Source organism: Paramisgurnus dabryanus, chromosome 1 (genome assembly GCF_030506205.2).
Source record: "Paramisgurnus dabryanus chromosome 1, PD_genome_1.1, whole genome shotgun sequence".
Lineage (NCBI taxonomy): Eukaryota > Metazoa > Chordata > Actinopteri > Cypriniformes > Cobitidae > Paramisgurnus > Paramisgurnus dabryanus.
The window spans coordinates 55,161,892-55,183,967 of record NC_133337.1 but is presented as its reverse complement, the minus strand read 5'-3'; the positions used below and the strand labels follow the sequence as shown (position 1 = coordinate 55,183,967).

Here is a 22,076-nt window from a genome sequence, read left to right as displayed (position 1 = left end):
TTGTCTAGTTTATCTTATATCATTAAAAAAAATCAATAACCTATTTGAAAATTCAAGTGTTATCGTCTTGAAAACTCTGTAGAAATGAACCATAAAATTTCCTTACACTATACTGACCGTATAGTAAATCTTATCTGTCAAGGCCAGTCAAGGACGTGTCATGTACATTCGATCAGAGAGAGGAAGTATTGCTTGGAAACAGCAGTGAATCTGCACGTCGGATCCTGTCAGAACTACAGACAGCAAACTGGATGACAACTGGGTGAGTATGATGTCATACCATTACACGCAATATGTCACTATTGAAGAACATATCACAAGAACAAGCTGTTACTCTGGCATCAGTTCACACTGACAGGTATTGAATCTGTGCTCTTGCTCAATACCACAAAAATGACTGTAGCTGGTACAATATTGGTTTTAAAATGACTTGGAATAATAATGGTTTGTTTATCTGTAACAGGACGCAGACGGTGCTGATTGAGTTCACTCAGTATCATAAAGAGACGAGTATCTTGGCACCGATCTCAATTCTTCTGGATCAGACGCAGACAGGCAGAATCTTTCCCTTGATTTCCATTCAGCCTTTTCACGTCTCTCAGTCTTCTGTTCCAGATTTACACATCACATTGACGGTACTGGCAATAAGATCAACAGTAGTCATACATGCACAGTGAAATGTTAAAAATAATGGTATTGCTGCTAAATATGACCAGCTCTATCTATTGTAACTTTGATTTTGTGTGCTAAAGTAAAATAAAGTTGTAGCTTTCTTGTTATTTCATCTGCCAGAGGCTCGAAATCTGCAGAATAAGCTTAATTTGAACTTGTTCAAAGCCAAATGCTACAATATGCACCGTTATAGGCGGTTTCGGCAACAACAACATAAACAAACAGCTTTTGTGGCCCAAACTTAACTTAAGGTAGACTTCTGCAAACAAAAAATTAATACCAATTATTAATACCGATTATTTCTAATAACAAGCTAAATAAATAACAAGTAGATTACTTAGTTTAAGTCATAGCTAATCCGTATCAACTATAACACTGAGCAAACGTTACTGTGTAAAATGACCGTACTGTATACAATGTTATATTTACAGATTGGCTGCCAAACCTCTCTTTGTCTTAAAATAAAAACGTTCGGTTTCCTAAACCCGAGTGGAGACGGCGAGCATAGGTGGCAAGGTATTTTTTCCAAAGGTCAGTTTAAGGCAATATATCATTAAACAAACAGAGACCTGAAGTTAACTTCGGGCCAGATTCATAACCGTGACAAAGTGGGTGTGTCCAATAAAAGCTTCTATACACAATACCAAATATTGGGTTGTTTTCAGCTTACGTGGTTGGCTCAGAATGGGACAAACCCAACTGTTGGGTTTAAAATAAACAACACAATCTTATGGCGATTGGTACGTATTTTATAAGATGGCTATTCCTGTTAATTCGTACGACCACATTTGTACATTTTTGTTCGTTTTGCTTTCATCACTGTTAGGTGCAGGGTTTTATTATTGTCTATTTTTTATAACAACCGTACGTATTTCTAATTTATTTTACTTTGTAGGAATTCATATGAATTAGCAAAGTTGCACAATGCGTACAAATTCCTTTGAGTTCAGGCTGAAATAAGCTATGCTGGGTTGTTTTAGCCCAAAATGCTGGTTGGGTCAAATACGTACATTTTCTCTCGGGTTTGTCCAATGGTTTGAATTCAACATAACATTTTTAGATTGTATGTTTTATCATTTACACCAGTTTCATCAACTCATTTACACCTTTTAGATCAGATCACCTAAGACAAATGGAAATACCATGGGAAAACCTGGTGTAAATGCAGTCTAAAGGCCAATTCACACTGATCCAATAAAAGCAAACAGACACTTCAGTTGGGTCAGTGTGAAACCCTTTTGCAGTTGTTGGAAAAGTAAATGAGAATTTAGAATGTTGGGGTTAGTCATTGTTGGATCAGTGTGAATTGGCCTTTAGATGTTTGGTGTGGTTGTCTTTTATACATTCAGCTGTGTTTAAAGCTCTTTCTTTTCACTAGGTTCTGCTTCTGGTGTTTGCCCTGTGCTTTCTGGGTGCTGAAATATGGGCCATGATAAAGAAGCCAAAACATTACCTGTGGCAAACCTGGAGCTGGTTTCAGCTTTTGTTAGCTCTTCTGACACTTGCTGCAGCTGTACTTCGTCTGTATTTCCTCACTGCGGCTGAAGTCGGTCTCTCCAGACACCGCTCACAGCCTGACTCCTTTACAGACTTCCAGAGTGCTGCCTCACTGGCCAAAATATCCAGTCAGACCTCAGCCGTTTTGTTAACCCTTTTGGTTCTAAAGGTATTTGTTATAAAACTATGATGATTTTGGAAGTAAATTTGAATATCAGAATAGTATAAAAGTTTTAGATAAAATGGAAAAGTTGTTAGCTGAGCTGAAAGGAAAGGACAGAGTGAGAGATTATACTAGTAATATGAAATATAATGGAAAATACGGCTCTGGTAAAAAAATAAAGGGACACTCCGCTTTTTTTGAAAATAAGCTCCCCTAGGGGTAAACAATTGAGTTTTACCATTTTGGAATCCATTTAGCTGATCTCCGGGTCTGGCGGTACCACATTTAGCATAGCAACTTTTACTGTAGTAGGCAGGACTGTAAATATCCATTTATCAGGTGATGAATATCATACTGCTTCGCAGTAGAAGAGACAGATGAACAGAGACCGTGCATCATTTTACATGTTTAACTCTTTCCCCGCCATTGACGAGATATCTCATCAATCAAGAGAAAACGCTTCCCCGCCAATGACGAGTTTTTCCGTCTTTCCGCAATACCGCTATTATCCACAACTTCCGCAACTTTTTAAACCCGGAAGTATTGCCCTATGGCAAGCTGCTGCATATCCGTGTCTGTTTTAAAGATTGCTCTGAATGGGAACTCTATGAAAAGTCCGTCACAAAAATGGAATTATCTCTGCTTTTTGCTCAAAATGTGGTGTTTTTGCAGAAACCTACCCATATTCAAAAGCTGATTACAAAAGAACTACTGATGGAAGGATGAAAACGTTTTTTTTGTTTGAAAGCAGAGGGTCTGTTCTTTCATTTGGTATATTGTATGTTTATATATTTGAAGAAGAACATTTTCTGGAAGACATATTAAACTTTTGTGAAAATCATGAAAAACGCTGGCGCTGGCTGGCAACTTTTTTTAAAAATGCTGGCGGTGAAAGAGTCCAAATCACATGAAGCAGATGAATAAATCTCGCAGTGACAGACAGTTGAGGCGATAAAACATGCAAACTTTGTGCTGAACAGGCAAATATGATCAAATCACAAAACTCGATTGTAAATGTAAAAATCTGGATTGAATTAAACTCATGAAACTGTATCTGAATCCATCTTGTGTAATAAACGCAGGCAGAATATGACTCTCGCGGTCTTCCAATTACACTGACCTGATTAGACCATTAGCATCGCGCTCAAAAATGACCAAAGAGTTTCAATATTTTTCCTATTTAAAACTTGACTCTTCTGTAGTTACATCATGCAGTAAGACTGACGTAAAATTAAAAGTTGCGGTTTTCTAGGCTGATATGGCTAGGAACTATACTCTTATTCTGGCGTAATAATCAAGGACTTTGCTGCCATACCATGGGTGCAGCAGGCACAATGATATTACACAGTGCGCGAAAATAGTCCCCAGCTATTGAAAGTTACCAAAGGGACTATTTTCGGGCGCTGCTTAATATAATTGTGCCTGCTGCACTACAGAAGAGTAAAGTTATAAATAGAAAAAATATTGAAACTGGTTATTTTTGGGCACAATGCTTATGGTCTAATCAGACTCAATGAATTATTCTTAGCTATGCTAAAAGTGGTACCGTCAGATTTGGAGATCAGCTAAAAAGGGTAAAACTCAGTTATTAAACTCTAGGCGAGCTGGAAAATAAGCCTATATTTAAAAAAAGTAGAGTGTCCCTTTAAGGGACCACTCAAAACACTCGTTTTACAGCCACTCAAAGATAAGAGACCACTCAAGTTTTGACTTTAATGATCATTTCTAGATGTATTGTGACCATTTCAGTCCAGTGTCTGTTGAATTTCAACAAAAGCAAACCCCGAGAGTAACAAAAAGTCACCCAATAGCAAATGTAAAAAATTGAAGCATGATTAAAAAATAAAAACATAATTTTTAAAAGAATTTGGCAGAAATGAAACAAAATTTTTAATTTAACTTAAACACATATAAATTGTAAATCTAGAAAAACTCAAAGGGTATAAAAAATGTCCATGGCTGTATGTTTACGTACTGTAAAATGATCATTTCAGTTCCATTCTATAAACTACTGATAACATTTTCCCCAATTTCTTATGTTTCTTATGGTATTTATTTGCAGAAAAAGAAAATTGGACAAAATTGTCTTGCACGTAATGGACAAAATGTGTTGTATTAAGTTTATTGCCTATTTAGTAGTGATGCACCGATGTATTGGCCGCCGATATTTATCGGCCGATTTTTGATGAATTTGAAACCATCGGCATATCGGCAATAGCACGAGAAAGGCCGATACCGATTGTTTATTAATTAACTGCATAAAGAAATCCATTATATGTAAAAAATGAGTTAATGTTGTTAATAACATAAATGCTGAATAGCAAAACACCTTTGAAGGTTGTCATGCTGTCTTTTTATATTTGTTTTAGCTTAATTTGTGCCTCTCTTATTATGTTGGTCAGTTGAATGTTAATTAGATCCAACCCATGTTCAGTAAAAATAATTTGATGCAGAAATAACTAGCTAATAAACCAACTGTATAGTATTGTTTACAAGTGTTTAATATCAGTATCGGCATCGGTATCGGCCAGAAGTTGTCTGTTTAAATCGGTATCGGCCCAAAAAATCCTATCGGTGCATCCCAACTATTTAGTTAAATATAAATTAAAATTCTGTCATTATTTACGCATTATTTATTGTCTTTTTAAGTAATTTTTTCTCTCAAGGTTAAAGGTTTTAATGTAGTTCAGTTATTGGTGTCATTGAATGTATAGTGCCGATATTAAGAGATGCTTTTTTATAGATGGTGGGGATCCTGCGGTTTGTTAGGAGATGGCTGGTGTTGGGACAGGTTATTCGGCAGGTTTTCCCTCAGATTTGCACTGTGGTATTCCTGCTGCTGCTCCTGTTTCTTCTCTTTGCACACACAGGCATTATGGTGCAAACACGTTTTCATACTTTTCATTATATTCATAATGTATATATTTCAAAACTACAGCCTATATATCTCTATCTCTCTCTTTCAGCTTTTTTCTAGTTCAGTGAAAGGCTTTAGGACATTGGGTCAGGCGAGTCACTCACTGTTATGTTTGTTAAGGGGCCGTAATGGCCTTCATCGACTTTATAAGCATCATCCAGTTGTGGGCCCGCTATACTGCCTGTGTGCCGTTGGCATTGCATTCTGGGTAGTCGGGCGCCTGTGTGCTGCTATATTGATTCGAACGTACCGAATAGTACAGGCAGACATTTACAGACCATCCATGGAGCCGCAGGACTACGAGATGGTACAGTTTCTCATCAAACGTCTAAAGCTATGGATGGGGCTCAGCAAGACCAAAGAGGTACAAATACCATGTCTGACTATTACAGATTATTTTTTACAACTTGTGGTTTAAATAATCCATCAACTTAAAAGGCCATAAGCAAGACTGTGCAGGCCCATTGACATTTACATGTATTCAGAACAGTGATTCCCAACCTAAAATATATTGTACAGAGTACAGACCCAAAACGGTGCTTAAGCAGGTTTGATGGGATACTCTACAGCATATGAATGAATCCTGACAAAACTACACAAAACCTTTTATTAAGCATTTTTTTTCTGACGGTGTATTTTATTTTCTCTTCAGTTCAGGCACAGAGTTAAATTTGAGGGAATGGTTCCTCCACCCTCCAGATCATCGCAGGGCTCTCAAGCCTCCAACTTATCCACGGCGCCCAGTCCCACTGGACCCCGCCAGTCCTCATCTGCCTCCTTGGCTTCTGATTCCACTGTAAATTCAGACAGTTTTGACTTTAACCTTTACGTGGACCGCCTGGTGCCTTGCGTAAATAGCCTTCTGACTAGTTTTGACCGCGTCAACCAGCTAACTGAGGAAGTATATAAATTTGAACTTCAATTTCATGAGGTCCAAAAAAGAATTTCCCAGAAAAGAACATTTCCTCAGCGGATGACCTCCATTCCAGGTCACCATGGATGTGCTTTAAAGCTACCACTACCTGCTCAAACCTCATCTACCTCTCTTTTGGAAAGTAGTCCCAGTCTACCTTCTCTGCAAGGCATCCCTAAAATCTTTCCACACAGACGTTGTACCCACTCAGAGTCATCAGTTTTGGCGCCAGGCTCTCAGTTCAGTAATCAAATGCTTTCTGCATTGTATGGAAGGAAGAACAGTGCCAACTCTGGAAACATGGGTGTTCCGGGACGCAGAGCGTGGAATTCTGTGACGTGTCATTCTGCTGACACGGCACAAAGGTTACCTGGGTCTCAGAGGGGTGTGACGTTGCCAATAAGACCCCGAAGCGAGGAGGGAGAGAGGGAGCAGGTGCACGCCGGCATGCCAATAAAAAAACAGGCTTGGCACATTGAATAAATATCTAAATGGCTTCTTAGGGTCATTTAAAATAAGAGTGGTTATAAAGAAACTTTTTATTGGAGTGTGCATATCAAAACATACACAAGGACACCTATTATGTAATAAATATAGATACTATCTTTAATTCTATGAAGTTTTAAATATTTTTGGAAGTGAAACACTGATTTTGTACATTTATGAGCGTCAGTTTCTACCTCTTGACAAGGGTATTTGCACTGCTTGTTTTAAAGCGTTCGTTTACCTGCATCTGTATTTTTTTTTTTACATTTTTGCTTATTCAGTTTCTATATGACACTTATCTTGCATGTGGGAAATGTTTTTATTTTTGTAAATAAAGTGACACAGCCATTCACACCGTGGCTTGAGCATCAGAATATATGTCTTTAATTTACAAAATTTCAAAATACATAAAATCCGTTTCCATAAAGATGCATTTTTCCATAATATCGTCGTACCTGGATAATAAAAGTATCAATAAAACAGTATCTGTGTTTTGATGTAGCTTAATTATTAAAGCATTGACTAAGCAACACAAAGGTTTCCAGAAAAGAGATGACTCTGGGCCGGATCTGCTCCGGTGCAGATCTGGCCCAGAGTCGTCTGCTTTCTGGGGTGGGTTTGATTCCCAAGGAACACAGATACAAATTAAAGATATTAAATTCACCGTAAGCCATTTTCAAAATTTAACAATGAGATTGAGGCATCAAAATTTGACTTCACATTCATTTCAATCTTTGACATGACCTGAATCAGTATAAGGATTTATCAATATTTTCACAGAATGGTCTTTACATTATGTAGGATGATATTATGTAGAAAACACATATTAAGATTCCAGCCTATTTCATGCTGACTACACATCCGTAATCCAACCACTAGGTGGACCTAACATCAAACAAATATTCAGTGACTCCAAACTCCTCTACAGTAGTCTCACGCTGCCTCAGATGATCTTACTGTATGTCCTCACGTTCACTTTAAGAGAAAGTGATGGACACAAAGGTTGACCATTTTGCTGCCTACCTTTACTGCGTTACATTTTTTTAATCCATAAAATACAGTCTGAATGTAAAAGCACCTTTTAAGAATGATCACGGTATTTTCTTTTAGGTGTGATGTGAATAAAGCAGTTAGAGGCTGCACTATGATGTATTATGAATTCATTGAAGCAAACCCTTGAGTTATTAAGGTCATAATATGGCTCATAATTAAGTTCCATTGAGCTTTTAATAACATTTTTAATAATAATAAAACAATTCAAATGTTAATAAAATATAGCTTTTTCATTATCATCATGTTAATCTTACTATAGAATACAGACATGAAAACAAACTATACAACAACAATTTGTTATGATAGTGTTATAGGTCTTAACCGTGCTGTATTGTAAAAAAAAAAAAACACAGCTACTGTCAATTCACCTTCTAGGACATAAACTCTCTGTTTTATAAGCCACATTAAATGTGTCCCTCAAGACCCAGTTGCATACACATAAGCAGATTTAGGCATGAGCATTCACACATTGGAAGAGAACACTGTCAGTACACATTATCTTTATTCTCTTTGCGTTATTATATAAGAGGCATAACCCAGAGCAATCAGGCATATGATGTAACCTAACATAGGCTGCCCTTCCTCGTGTAAACAGCCTCTGCATCCCCAAAGGCTTGATTCAGTCCCAAGACCCCATGCTTCCCGTCTGTCATGCAACACACCCATTGTTCCTAAGATTTTTATTGCTGTAATTCCCATACAGCCATTCATAAACACTCCTACCGCACTTCAGGAAGTACAGATATCATTCAGTGTGCTGTGTCCTCTCATTTAGCAGCAATCCACGGGCGGAGGGAAAGCTGGTTTTATAGGTTTCCGAATGTTGTTGTTTTTTCACATTTTTTGTGTAAAAATGATTTTGCCTTGTAGTAACAAATTTTACGTCTAAAGAAGTGACAACATTTTATGGTTTAAGTCATTTACTGACCTGGTAAGGCATGTGAGTTTGCTAAACTAATGTACACTATAATGTATCCTATTAAAAGTACATCTTTGCACCTAAAGAGTTCAATGTATACACATCTGTACCTAAATATTACATATTAGGACCTTTAGAAAGGATACTGCCCCAGTAACAGCTTTTTTTTCTGAGATCAAAATGTTACATAAAACATTAAAGTCAATCTCGAAAATTGTTTCTAAACACATTATAAACGTTAGAAATGTATTACTCAATCACGCCACAAAGACTGTAAACTAGTACTGAATTGCAGAGTTAGATCTTTAAAAAGTTTTTCACCATTTCTGAGTGCAGGATTTTTTAGGTGGGCCTAAAACGGTGGCTCGATGATGCAATTGAGCTACCCGCGCATGGCTCCGCCCCTAACACAATCGCTAGCAATTGAAAGTTGAGAGACATTAACTGAGAGTTGAAAGTTGAGATTCGCAGCGTTGCAAGAACTGACAGGCAGTTGACATCAAACTATCGCGAGAGCGATTAAAAAAATAGACTTCTTTGTACACTGTAAAAAGAAATTGCAGCTGGGTTACCGGTAATTTACCGTAGATTTAAATTTATGTTATTTACTGGCAAAATTTTGTTCAAAGTTGAATGAACATTTAACATTTACAAGTCTTTGTCTGTACAGAGTAAAACTAAACAAACAGCATCAAGCAAAACATTCTGGGAAACAAAATCTGAAGCAAAAAACTGAAAAAGGTTGATGATGATTTCTGGTTCCCAGAATGCTTTGCATGAGACTGTTATTGTATAGTTTTATTCTGTAAAGATAAAGACTTGTTAATATTTCAAATTTATTTAACTTTGAACAAACTCTTGCCAGTAAATAACATAAATTTAAATCTACGGTAAATTACCGGCAACCCAGCTGCAATTACATTGTAATTTCTACTGATTTTTTTACAGTGTATGATTTCTCAAATAACTCTTACGGTATCTTGACGTCATCCACCTGTCGGTTTTTAGATATAGACTGTAAAAGATGGACGTAATGTCCGTGACGTCACCCATATGTTTCTGAAAATTGTTTTTGAAGTAAATAGTATGCGGTGCCTGCCGTTGCCATCTTGGCCTAGCGTCTCCGCGCATCATTTGCAGAAATCCGAAAATGGGAAAGAGGCGGGACGTGGGTGAAGCTGGTTGCTGAAACCAAGCCCGCCTAGCTCGATTCTAGTGACAGCAGTGGCAGTTCAACCATCACTCAAGTGGCCACGCCCTTAATTATGCAGAATTTTAAGGCTTAATAAAATGTAAACGGATGAGTTACAAAAAAATTCATCCCCCTCAAAATTGTCATGAAGGGCAAAATTAGCTATATAGACCAAAAACACTTTTTGTACCAGGTTGTAAGCTATTTTTTTCTGCTATAAAGACGGGCATTTTAACATGAGGGTCTATGGGGATTGACTCCCTTATAGAGCCAGCCTCTAGTGGCCAGTCGATGAATTGCAGTTTAAATCACTTCCGTATTGGCTTTATCAGAAAGATTGGTAGGTTGCCCCACGGTTTTTGCGGGACAACCTTTAAACGGATGAGTTACAAAAAAATTCATTCCCCTCAAAATTGTCATGAAGGGCAAAATTAGCTATATAGACCAAAAACACTTTTTGTACCAGGTTGTAAGCTATTTTTTCTGCTATAAAGATGGGCATTTTAACATGAGGGTCTATGGGGATTGACTCCCTTATAGAGCCAGCCTCTAGTGGCCAGTCGATGAATTGCAGTTTAAATCACTTCCGTATTGGCTTTATCAGAAAGATTGGTAGGTTGCCCCTCGGTTTTTGCGGGGCAACCTTTAAACGGATGAGTCACAAAAAAATTCATCCCCCTCAAAATTGTCATGAAGGGCAAAATTAGCTATATAGACCAAAAACACTTTTTGTACCAGGTTGTAAGCTATTTTTTTCTGCTATAAAGATGGGCATTTTAACATGAGGGTCTATGGGGATTGACTCCCTTATAGAGCCAGCCTCTAGTGGCCAGTCGATGAATTGCAGTTTAAATCACTTCCGTATTGGCTTTATCAGAAAGATTGGTAGGTTGCCCCTCGGTTTTTGCGGGGCGCATTAAGTCGAACACGCCTAGCAGCTTTTCCGTGAGTGGGAGTTGTTTCAGAGCTGACAGCCGACACGCCCCACCACATGAGAGCAGTTTTTCCTTTATTTTGATTAAGTTATTTTATTAACTTGCCGTTTTATAATCATTCAAATTTGGTTGGGTGGTAAATAACACACTTTCATGGGGTAACAAACTCTGACTTTAAAGGGACTTAAGGTGTTTCAGCAACTTTTATAAACATTCCTTTTACTAAACATAAATTACAAGACGGCTCATGTTTTGCAAAAACTGTAAAACTGCACATATTTTCCTCTATAATCAAATGTTTCACTGTATATTGTAAGAAACCAATTCAGGATTTTACTGTATCTTTCTTTTCCAGTTAACATTCTAAACATTTTCTCCAGGGTAGGAGATTTCACGGAGGCCCTGTTTCCCTCTCCACTTTCTCCTTCTCAATGCATGTCCTCATTTGACCCGCGTAAGTGGAGCTGAGGAAATGTGGGGAGGGAGAGAGAGACTGGGAAGAGAAAGAGAGGGAGGCTCTTACATAATGGGCTTATACGTGTGCAGTTATAAACACATGTGTGTTTGTGGGAGGGGGTGAGCGACAGAGACGGGCTAGAGAGAGAGAGAGATTGTGTCACAATCAGTTCCTGCTTGTTTACAATCAAGGAAGCGTGAAAGCGGGATGGGGAGGTGGGGGATTTAGGTTTGTGGCCAGCAGTACTTGGCTTGGGGATTTTCTCCAGGAGAGGTTGTCGGATGGTGTGCTTTTCCGTTTTACAACCACATAAGATTTATTTGAACCATAATATCTGCATGAGATGTACAAATGGCGTGTGCACATTAAACAGTGTGTAAATGTGCACTATGTCAAGTATGCACATAGCAGCTACTCTACGCCAGCTGTCCTTACTACAGATGTGGTAGAGGTTTTTAATGTTTAAGAATATGACCTAACCCTATACTTTGGGTATAACTCATATGTGCAAGCTAAACAGCTGATTAAGTTTATCTTATTTACATAAATTATTAATAAAGAAGAGCCTAAAAAAATGCATGACAGTATGTGTGAGCTTGTTACCTGTAACCTATGTGTGCATTTAATGGTGAGCTGTGAATGTTTGCATCACAACATTGGGACATCCAATGTCATGAGTTGGTGTCAGAGCAACCTGCTAAATAAACAGTGTATATGGGGGCATGTTTAAAAGTTTTTCCAAAGCAGTTTAGCCACTATAGTTGAGCAGAAAAGGAGAGAGAGAGAGAGAGAGAGAGAGAGAGAGAGAGAGAGAGAGAGAGACATTTGAAATAGCTTGCAGTGATCCAAAAGATAAATTTGATTTCCAAGTAGCTGCTTTTTCAAAGCTCTCAGGACATATTGGAGATCCGTTTCATGTACAGTAGGCCTAAGTATTAACTTGGTATTAGATGCTCAGGATAAACAAAGACATACATATAAGACAATTGTTACAGAAAGCAATGGATAGCACAGCTTGGGTAATTTTGACAGAATTTCACGAGAAACGTCTTTGATTAGACTTTTGATTACAGATTTTGGTATCTGGCAAGTGTAAGCGCACCTTAAGACACCAATCTCTGAAGCAGACAAGACACATGAGAAAACTGAGAACTTCAGCAAAACCCATTTTAAAAGACATTTGGGATATTTGTCTTTCCTGTAAGATGCCAGCTTGCTGCCGAGTGGAAAATATCTGCTGAAGCCGAATAAAAGAAATTGTTAGAAAGGGAGAAATTGTGAAGGACATATGAACATACAGGAGGAATAAAAGGTGATATAGAAGGTGGAGCCTAAATAAAGAGTCAGGTGGCAACTGGCTGTGTAGAAAGCTGCCTTGTGAGATCACAGCCTGCCCGACAACTTCCAACCACATTGGGAATCAAACCACGAGGCTTTAATTTTCAACCTACACTGTTAGAAAAAAGTACAAACGCTGTCACTGCAACACCCATTAAAAAGTCCTAAAATGCTTTTTGAAAGGATACCTCCCCAGTGACAGCTTTGTAGCTCATTTTCAGAGAGTGTAAAGTGTCTCCCAAAACCCTTAAACTGTTATAAAAGCATGTTTTTATGCGCAGTGTGTGAAAGAAATATATGGACATTCATATGAAGTCTGCTTTTTAGTCAATACTAGGGGTGCACCAATATATTGGCCAATGATGCTTGCTATGTTTCTCAATGAATTACGGTGAAATGCCGCTACATCCAAAGCCAGAGGGCGCTCTTGTGCAGAAACTCAATATGCGCTTTAGACGAAGAACCACACACACGCAGCTTAAAGGATAATTCCGGTATTTAACACTTTGAGTCTCATTTCTGGTTTGTTTTGGATGAACTACAGTGATGGACACTGAAATTTTGACAATGGGTTGTGTCTTTACTTTTTGACTCGTTTAGAAGCGTCTCTTGACTGCTTCAGAATGGAAGTCAATGACCATGCACAAACATGTCATTAAAACAACACTTAACGTTCATTTTCAAAACTGCGCTACTCACCGAGTGGTTCGTGGTGTTCGTTGATGATTAAAAACAAGTTGTGTAGCGAAATACAGTTTCTGTCGTGTTTTATTTGGCATTTTGTAAAATTCCATTGACTTCTCTTGGAAGACTCATTGCTCGCTGATATATCACTTCGCCGCCGGGAAACAGAAAAGGGTCTATTTACATGTGGTTGTAGTTTTTTCACTTGGTTTCTCTCAGAAGAAATGTTTCCCATATTTGATGGCTTAGTGACCAGCTTTAGGTTTGAAGTTGAGCTTGATTGTGACTGTCTATACGCTAGACACCGAGCGTACTTGTATGGCAAAGTGGTTGTTGCCATCAAGTGGTCGGGAGTGTGCTAACGCTTCAGACTCAAATATAGAGCGGGAGTATATACGCGGTTGTGAGGTATCTGAAAAAATAGTTCCACTATAGCAAATAACACGGATTGAAATCATACATTGCGCCAATATATATGTTTTTAATCATCAACGAACACCACGAACCACTCGGTGAGTAGTACAGTTTTGAAAATGAACGTTAAGTGTTGTTTTATTGACATGTTTGTGCATGGTCATTGACTTCCATTCTGAAGCAGTCAAGAGACGCTTCTAAACAAATCAAAAAGTCAAGACACGACCCATTGTCAAAATTTCAGTGTCCATCACTGTAGTTCATCCAAAACAAACCAGAAATGAGACTCAAAGTGTTAAATACCGGAATTATCCTTTAAGGAAATGGCTTAAGGATGGAAATGGCATAAGGATATATTTATATTGCTGTTCTTTTCAGGTAGATTTATGATAAAAATGAATATGTATAATGATTATGTTTGACGAGTGTTGCTTTTTCAAATGCATGTTATAAACGACTCAAACTAATAATGATTTCAGATAGATAAGGACTTACTGATCAAAAGCCGTAGTACATGAAATAGGTATGTGACAAAATGACATAATACGCACGAGCGCTTTGTTCCCACGGCTGTGTTCCCAGCAGGTATTCACCGCCAGACGCGTTGGTGACTTAGGAAATCTGTCATTTCTTTGCTTTGTGAATACCTCTAAAGCCCATATACTGGTGAGTGACATAAATTACTTCCTCACGTTGATTCTCACGTTCGAATTTCCAAGATCGCTGCCGTAAGCAAAAATTTATCTCGTGTTTGGCATCAAAATCCACTATGAAGGCGAGTTTTTTTTGTTTCAAACCGAATACTTTTGATAGAATATACATTTAACTTGAATTAGGTGAAGTTTGGGTTTGATTGTAACATTCACATGTGTTTTTTTACAATCCGCAAGTGACATTGTTGTCAAAAGCAGAATAGGCCATTCAATCATATTGGCATCCAAAACTTCTCGGTTTTCATCAATCCGTGCAGTATTTTTCAAAGTAATCATACATAACGAAAGATTACAATCTCTAGATTATATTATTGGCATGATTTGTCAAACATATAAATATGCATTTATTGATTTATAAATTATAAATAACATAATCATCAATTAATATATTAATAATATATGACAATTTAAATTCGCCAGCATTATTAGTCAATTAAGAAATATTAAAGAAAAAATGAAATGTCTGTTTAATACAATAAATATGTAAATATAGCTTATATTTGAGAGGATTTTGATTTCATATGGAAAGATATGCGTGGATTGATGCTCTCGGTTTCATTAATTAGTGGTTAATCAGAAATAATAAAGAATTTATTTATACCTGTTAATCTTGTTGGGCTTTTAATTACATACACTGTGGTGTTTGAATAATACAAATAGACCAAGAAATGAGGATGTTCTGATATTTTAAAGTGTTTGGTCAAGCGGAGGAGGTCACAGTTTTTCATAGTTTTATTGTTTTAATTGGGTACAAAAATGACCCCTAATTTTCGAATTAAAATATTCCATAACTTTCTTAATAATTATATTAAGTTATATTAATTATAATTTCTTTTAAATTAATCATTTAAAAACCATTTTAAAGTTATTTTTACTATCTATCATATGGTTATGATTATATATGAATTTTCTAGTATTTAATTTTTTGTCACATACCTACATGAAATAGCTGTGAATAATAGCGGCTGTGCGATTCAGAATAGTTATCGGCCACATATTATTAGTGTGTTACCTTTTAAAATTTTGCAAATTATTTTATGCTTTAAAATGTGTTTGGATAAGCCAAGACTAAACCTGGAAGGACTGTTATCACTTTTCACTTATAGAAAAAATTTAAGCACACAAATAAAACGATACTGCTGGTTCACACTAGAACTTTTTGATGATCATCTTGTATAACAAGTCTGAGGAAATGGAAACTTCAAGGACTTTTAAGGTCTTTCAGTGTAATTACAGAGATAATGAAAATGAGAAATAGATTTTATCAGTGCTTGACAGACAACATCAAAGCACACTGACAAAGTACAGACAGTGTTAGGAAAATACTGAATGAGAAACATATTTCTCTGGTATGAGATGCTGCACTTCCATTACAAAGGAGAAAAGTACCTTGAAGTGCACTCAATTTAAGTACATGCAGAAAGCTTCATACCCCTGACCTTACAGAACAATAACTGTATGAATAATTGAACCAGACACTTCACTTTCTGCTGTTTCCACTGGTGACTGTAAAATGTATTGTTTATCTATTGCATCATTCAAAGTACAGTACAACCTTTCAGTTTCTAGCCCATTCTCATGAATTGCGTGTAATTAGTCATGCAATACATACACCACATTCCAATTTTGTGTGCCAGTCCTTCCAAACCCTATCTGTGACCATGGTTTAAAAACAACGCTGATTAAGTTTATCTTGTTTACATATATTATTAATAAAGAATAGCATAAGAAATAGCACTACAGTAAGTGTGAGCTTGTTACTTGCAACCTATGTGTGCATTTAAAGGTGAGCTGTGATTGTTTGCATCAACATTGAGACATCCAATGGCAGAGTTTGTGTCAGAGCAACCTGCTAAATAAACAGTGGTACCGTATATGGAGGCATGTTTTTCCAAAGCAGTTTAGCCACTATACTGTAGTTGTCCAAAAGAGAGAGAGAGAGAGAGAGAGAGAGAGAGAGAGAGAGAGAGAGAGAGAGAGAGACATTTGAAATTGCTTAGAACAACTTTCTGTTACATAAAATAACATCCTAACAAACCCTAAATTTAAACAACCATGATTTTAAAATTGACAAAAAATTGAGAAACCAATACATAAAGGGCTCTATCTTACACCCGGCGCAATGCAGCACAATGCGCGATGCAAGTGTCTTTCGCTAGTTTCCACCCTAATTTTCACGTTTAGCGCCGCGTTGTTTAAATAGCAAATGCATTTGCGCCCCCTTTTGGGCGTTCTGGTCTGAAAACGAGGTGTGTTCAGGTGCATTGTTGGGGCGTTGCTATTTTGAGGCAACTAAAATAGACTACGCCATTGACCAACAAAAACCTGCTCTAAAGTCTAAAGTCAATGGCGCAATGTGTTTTATGTTATTTAAAGAGCGCATTAGTAAAATGCGCCTATACACGGGAGGACAACGCGGGTTTGCTTATCACAAGGTACATGAATGCGCAGCAGCACAAAAATGCTTTTAAATATGAAAGATTAAAGGATTGAATGTAAAAGATTATTATTGAGTCTCTTGGACATAAATGAGGACTAATTATGAGATGTTACAAAGCGCAAAGAGCTGCTTCACCTGCAGCCTGGTAAGTAAATAAATGCTTTGCTTTGAACAAATGCGTCTGTTTTTAAATGTTTTTTTTATGCTACCTCACGGATTTATTGTATATGATGACTCTGTACCTGTGGATATGGTGAGATGAGAAACATTTTTAAGTAATGCTTAAAAAAACTCTTTGCTAAAAAAAACGCTGTCCAAAGTGCTGAAACGTGAGGAGAGCCGTTTGTAAATTCTTTATCTCCTGTTTGTTACAAATAAAGTATTTTTAGAGTACAAACCTTATCTTACATACTTGTAAATTATTTTTTGATGATATTGGATAGCCATACATTTAAAGCAATTACAAGCCTGCTTTTTACTCCATGACTAAAAGAAAACGGGTTTTAAAGGTTTTAATAAAAAAATAACAATTTCAATACAAGTGAAAAACAACACAATTATTTAACATTAATCTTAAACTGGGGATCTTCTTCCTCCGCTTAGTTTTTCAGTTGACAAAGTCCGTCATCTAAATAGGGATTAGACATAACGCCAGCGCAACTGGCTTTTAAAGGGGATGAGAGCTGTGACTCTCATTGGTTTACTGCACGTTACTCCCAAAATACTCCCATTACAATAGGACCTACCCTTTTCGACCATGCGCTCCGCGCAAAAACCATTTTTCCCGTCGTAAATTAACAAAAGTGGATTCGGACACGCCCATTTAGACATTGCGCTGTGCGCTTTAGACAATGCGCTTAGATCATTAAAATAGGGCCCAAAATGTCACTAAAAGATGTGTTGTATTAAGTAAACGGAAAGGACTGGTGTTTCATATTCAAGCATAATTGGACTTCGATGTATGTAATGCACAACTATTTAAAAGGCATGCTGTTTATACAAGTCATGAGAAGCTATTATTATACAATACAGTGCAGTGGCAAAATTTTCTGCCAAATGAAGTCACTAAAACTAAGGATGTTTATAAAAGAACATAAAAGTTAGCAGCCTTTAAAGCGGACATTTCACAAGACTTTTTTAACTTGTCAAACACGTTTTGGTATCCCTCGAGTACAGAGACGTCATGCCCATTCAAACTGATGGATTTTGCATGCAACCTTAAAGGAATAGTCTACTCATTTTCAATATTAAACTATGTTATTACCTTAACTAAGAAGAGTTGATACATCCCTCTATCATCTGAGTGCGTGCACGTAAGCGCTGGGGGCGCTGCGACACTTCGATAGCATTTAGCTTAGCCCCATTCATTCAATGGTACCAATCAGAGATAAAGTTAGAAGTGACCAAACACATCAACGTTTTTCCTATTTAAGACGAGTAGTTATACGAGCAAGTTTGGTGGTACAAAATAAAACGTAGCGCTTTTCTAAGCGGATTTAAAAGAGGAACTATATTTTATGGCGTAATAGCACTTTTGGGAGTACTTCGACTAGCCTGAAAAGTCCGCTCCCCTTCTCCCTCTCATAATGGGAGAGGGAGGGTGTTACTGCGCCGAGTCGAAGTACTCCCAAAAGTGCTATTTCGCCATACAATATAGTTCCTCTTTTAAATCCTCTTAGAAAAGCGCTACGTTTTATTTTGTACTACCAAACTTGCTCGTATAACTACTCGTCTTAAATAGGCAAAACGTTGATGTGTTTGGTCACTTCTAACTTTATCTCTGAGTGGTACCATTGAATGAATGGGGCTAAGCTAAATGCTATCAAAGTGTCGCAGCGCGCCCCAGCGCTTACGTGCACGCACTAAGATGATAGAGGGATGTATCAACTCTTCTTAGTTAAGGTAATAACATATTTTAATATTGAAAATGAGTAGACTATTCCTTTAAAATCAAAAAAGCATCCATTAATCTGTTATTTGTCTTTTATCCTGTTTAATATGGACAATATTATCAATTCTGTGCTGTATTCTTGTCACTTTTCTGAGATTTTCTGCATTTTGATCATGTTACATTACTTTATTCTGGTGGCAGGCGCTGCTGACAGCGCAGTAGCAGATGCCATCAGCGTTTGAGCGCGCTCACGGGCTCTTTTCTGTTCCTGCTGCATTTTGCTATCTGAGGAATTAAAACGTGTATTTCCAAACCCCAGTACGGTAATGTGCAGTTAACCTCCTCTGTGTAGAAAATTTATGACAGTATGTGACAGTCTCAACGTTATATTAGTAGATTTCTAGATTCATCTTGGTACAACGCCAAAGTTCAGAGTTCACGGGGGCGCGGAAAATCACACATACTCACATATTAGGTAAAATTTGATGCAATAATGCATTCCTCTAATAATTTTATCTACAATTTTTTAAAATCATTATTGAACATTAAAAGCAATCATGTACAGGCTATCGCTTATGTCATTTTCGTTGTTTATATACTTAAAGGATTTAAAATGACATTAATTTTATAGGATAACGCAGTTGTTGTGCAAAATGCATTAATGACACAATTAAACAAGTCCATAAAACCAGCCGTTTCAGATATAAATATGATACCAATATATCATTATTCCGATTAAATAGTATTTGATATGAAAGTTAGTCAATAACACTTTTATTTTCAAGGTTTATGCATGAAAGCAGGGGTGTTCAGATTGTTAGAAATGTGTTGTGCACACTGCCGCCTTAAAAAAAAAAATGGTGAATGACGCACCTGCTCGATTATGTATGTAAAGTTCTAGCTGAAAATACCATATAGATAATTTATTATCGCACGTCAAAATTGCCACTTTGTAGGTGTGAGCAAAAACTTGCCATTTTTGGTGTTTCCTTTTAAATGCAAATTAGCTGATCTCTGCACTAAATGGTAGTACCGTGGTTGGATAGTGCAGATTAAGGGGCGATATTATCCCCTTCTGACATCCCAAGAGAAGCCAAATTTTAATGACCAATTTTTTCACATGCTTGCAGAAAATGGTTTATCAATACTAAGTTACTGGTTTGATCTTTTTCACATTTTCTAGGTTGATACAAGCACTGTGGACCCAATTATAGCACTTAAACATGGAAAAAGTCAGATTTTCTCTCCCCTTTATATAAAATCAAGGAGGCAAATCTTTATTGGTGCTCAGGCCTGGGAGATGTTTACTGTTTGGGCTGGATGTTCCTGGCTCTCTGACAACCCCAGTCACAAACTGCAACACTTTGCCAAGCTTTGTGACAAGGACTAATAAACAGAATTGCCCTTCTGCTGTGGGGCAGTTGCAAGCCCTGTGCCAAAAAGCAGACCAGGACATTGGTAGTGTGATTTGGAACTTGCTGAATGATATTAAAAATAACCGATACATCAGACAGTATCTTGCCAATCATACAATGTGGATACGCAACCTTATCAGCTACATATCGGCAAAAACAGACCAGAGAGTCCAGGATGTAAATTTAGTCACATATTTATTACATAAATATATAGTAAAATAGACCAGCGACAATTACCATAAAAATATCTTCCTTTAAAATCCTGACCATAAACAAAAGATTTGAAAATCACACATTGACATTGACAAACACGCTGATTGTCTGGACCTGTCAAAAAAAAACAGCCCACCACAAAAACCTGACATCACACCACCCAAAAGACAACAGGACAGTTATAGTTGAGGGGTGAGCGTGTTGCGGTGGGTTATCAGCGTGATGGTGCAAGAGGAGATCACAGTAGATATTTAGAGGTTTTGTTGTTTTGAGATCTGAGTGAGTGCATGTGGTAAACGTGCCCATTTGGCCCAAAACTTGCATAAAAGCCTTACATGTGCTACTCTGCATTAGGCAGGAATGGATCTTAAAAAAAATTCTGAATCTGGTTCGTGAGGTGCAGTATTGCAGAGACGTGGTGTTAAGACTGTACAAATGTTCCTTCTCAGGCAATGAGAGCCAACACTGAAAGCTCACCTGCTTTTAATCTGTTTCTGCACTTTCCATGGAACATTAAAACCTCTCTGTACACCTAAAGTTGGAATTTTTTAGCTGTATGATGTTTTCATAACCCCTCGAGCAATGTCACCTCAAGGCCCTGCACAAGAACAAGGTGTAGACTGCTAACTCTGCATAGGTTAAAACTTTTTCAGCCAATCCTCTGCCAGCTGACCCGAGCCAAGCCTCTGATTGGTCAGCACCCTGAGTGAACTTGAACTGTGATGCACACACAATTTTCCAGTTTCCATTATTTCACAGTGATGCTAGACACTTAGTAAATACCAGTAATAGTCAGAAATAAAACAGCATTATTAAACCGACTGCTTCACTTTATAAAAAAGCAACCTGATCTCACAAATTACCGTGAAATAGTCACGCATTATTTTGCGTGACATTGTCACGTATTTCCACCATTTTACGTGCCCCTGCCATGACTTTCTTTTCCGTGACAGTTTCACGTATTGGTTACTCAACTTGGTTTTTCCTTATTTAAACAACTGTCGCTTCGATTTGGGGTTAGATTTGCTGTTTGCTTTACAATGTCACTCAAAGTATTGGTTTATAGACCAGTTCAAATGATGTTAACAACACTGGTCCAGAAACACTTCCTGTTACAGTTTGTGACAGTTATTTTTTTATTTTACATATATTATTATCTTTAAGATGTTTGTTTAACTTCAGTTAATTCAGGTTTATATGTTCTGTTGGTTTATTTTATCCCAACGTTTATCTAGTGTTAAAAAACGGAAACAGGAAGTGCTTCTGGACCAGTGTTGTTTACATCTTTTGAACTGGTCTATACTATTTTTTCGTATGCTTTTTCAACCATTGTTGCCTGACATAAGGGTTAGAGTTGGGTTTGGGTAAGGATGCCATTTTATGTAACAGAAAGTTGTTCTAACCCCAAACCAAAGCGACAATTGTAAGAAAATAGGAAAAAACAGTTGAGTAACTACACTGTAAAAAAATTCCGTAGAAATGACAATATTATTGCAGCTGGGTTGCCGGTAATTTACCGTAGATTTAAATTTATGTTATTTACTGGCAAGAGTTTGTTCAAAGTTAAATAAATTTTAAATATTAACAAGTCTTTATATTTACAGAATAAAACTATACAATAACAGCCTCATGCAAAGCATTCTGGGAACCAAAAATCATCAACCTTTTTCTGTTTTTTTGCTTCAGATTTTGTTTCCCAGAATGTTTTGCTTGATGCTGTTTTTTTAGTTTTACTCTGTAAAGACAAAGACTTGTAAATGTTTA

General features: G+C 37.2%; 1 protein-coding gene across 1 annotated transcript in view; it reads left to right on the top strand.

The window, feature by feature from the left end:
• Positions 1 to 9,152, top strand: part of pkd1b (polycystic kidney disease 1b) — a 36,041-nt gene extending 26,889 nt beyond the window's left edge. The window contains exons 37-42 of the mRNA XM_065242385.2: positions 143 to 262; positions 464 to 635; positions 2,051 to 2,338; positions 5,076 to 5,210; positions 5,299 to 5,613; positions 5,902 to 9,152. Of these exons, the coding sequence (XP_065098457.1) occupies positions 143 to 262; positions 464 to 635; positions 2,051 to 2,338; positions 5,076 to 5,210; positions 5,299 to 5,613; positions 5,902 to 6,645 (1,774 nt within the window). The 3' untranslated portion in view covers positions 6,646 to 9,152. The remainder of the gene's footprint in view (positions 1 to 142; positions 263 to 463; positions 636 to 2,050; positions 2,339 to 5,075; positions 5,211 to 5,298; positions 5,614 to 5,901) is intronic.
• Positions 9,153 to 22,076: the final 12,924 nt, after the last annotated feature.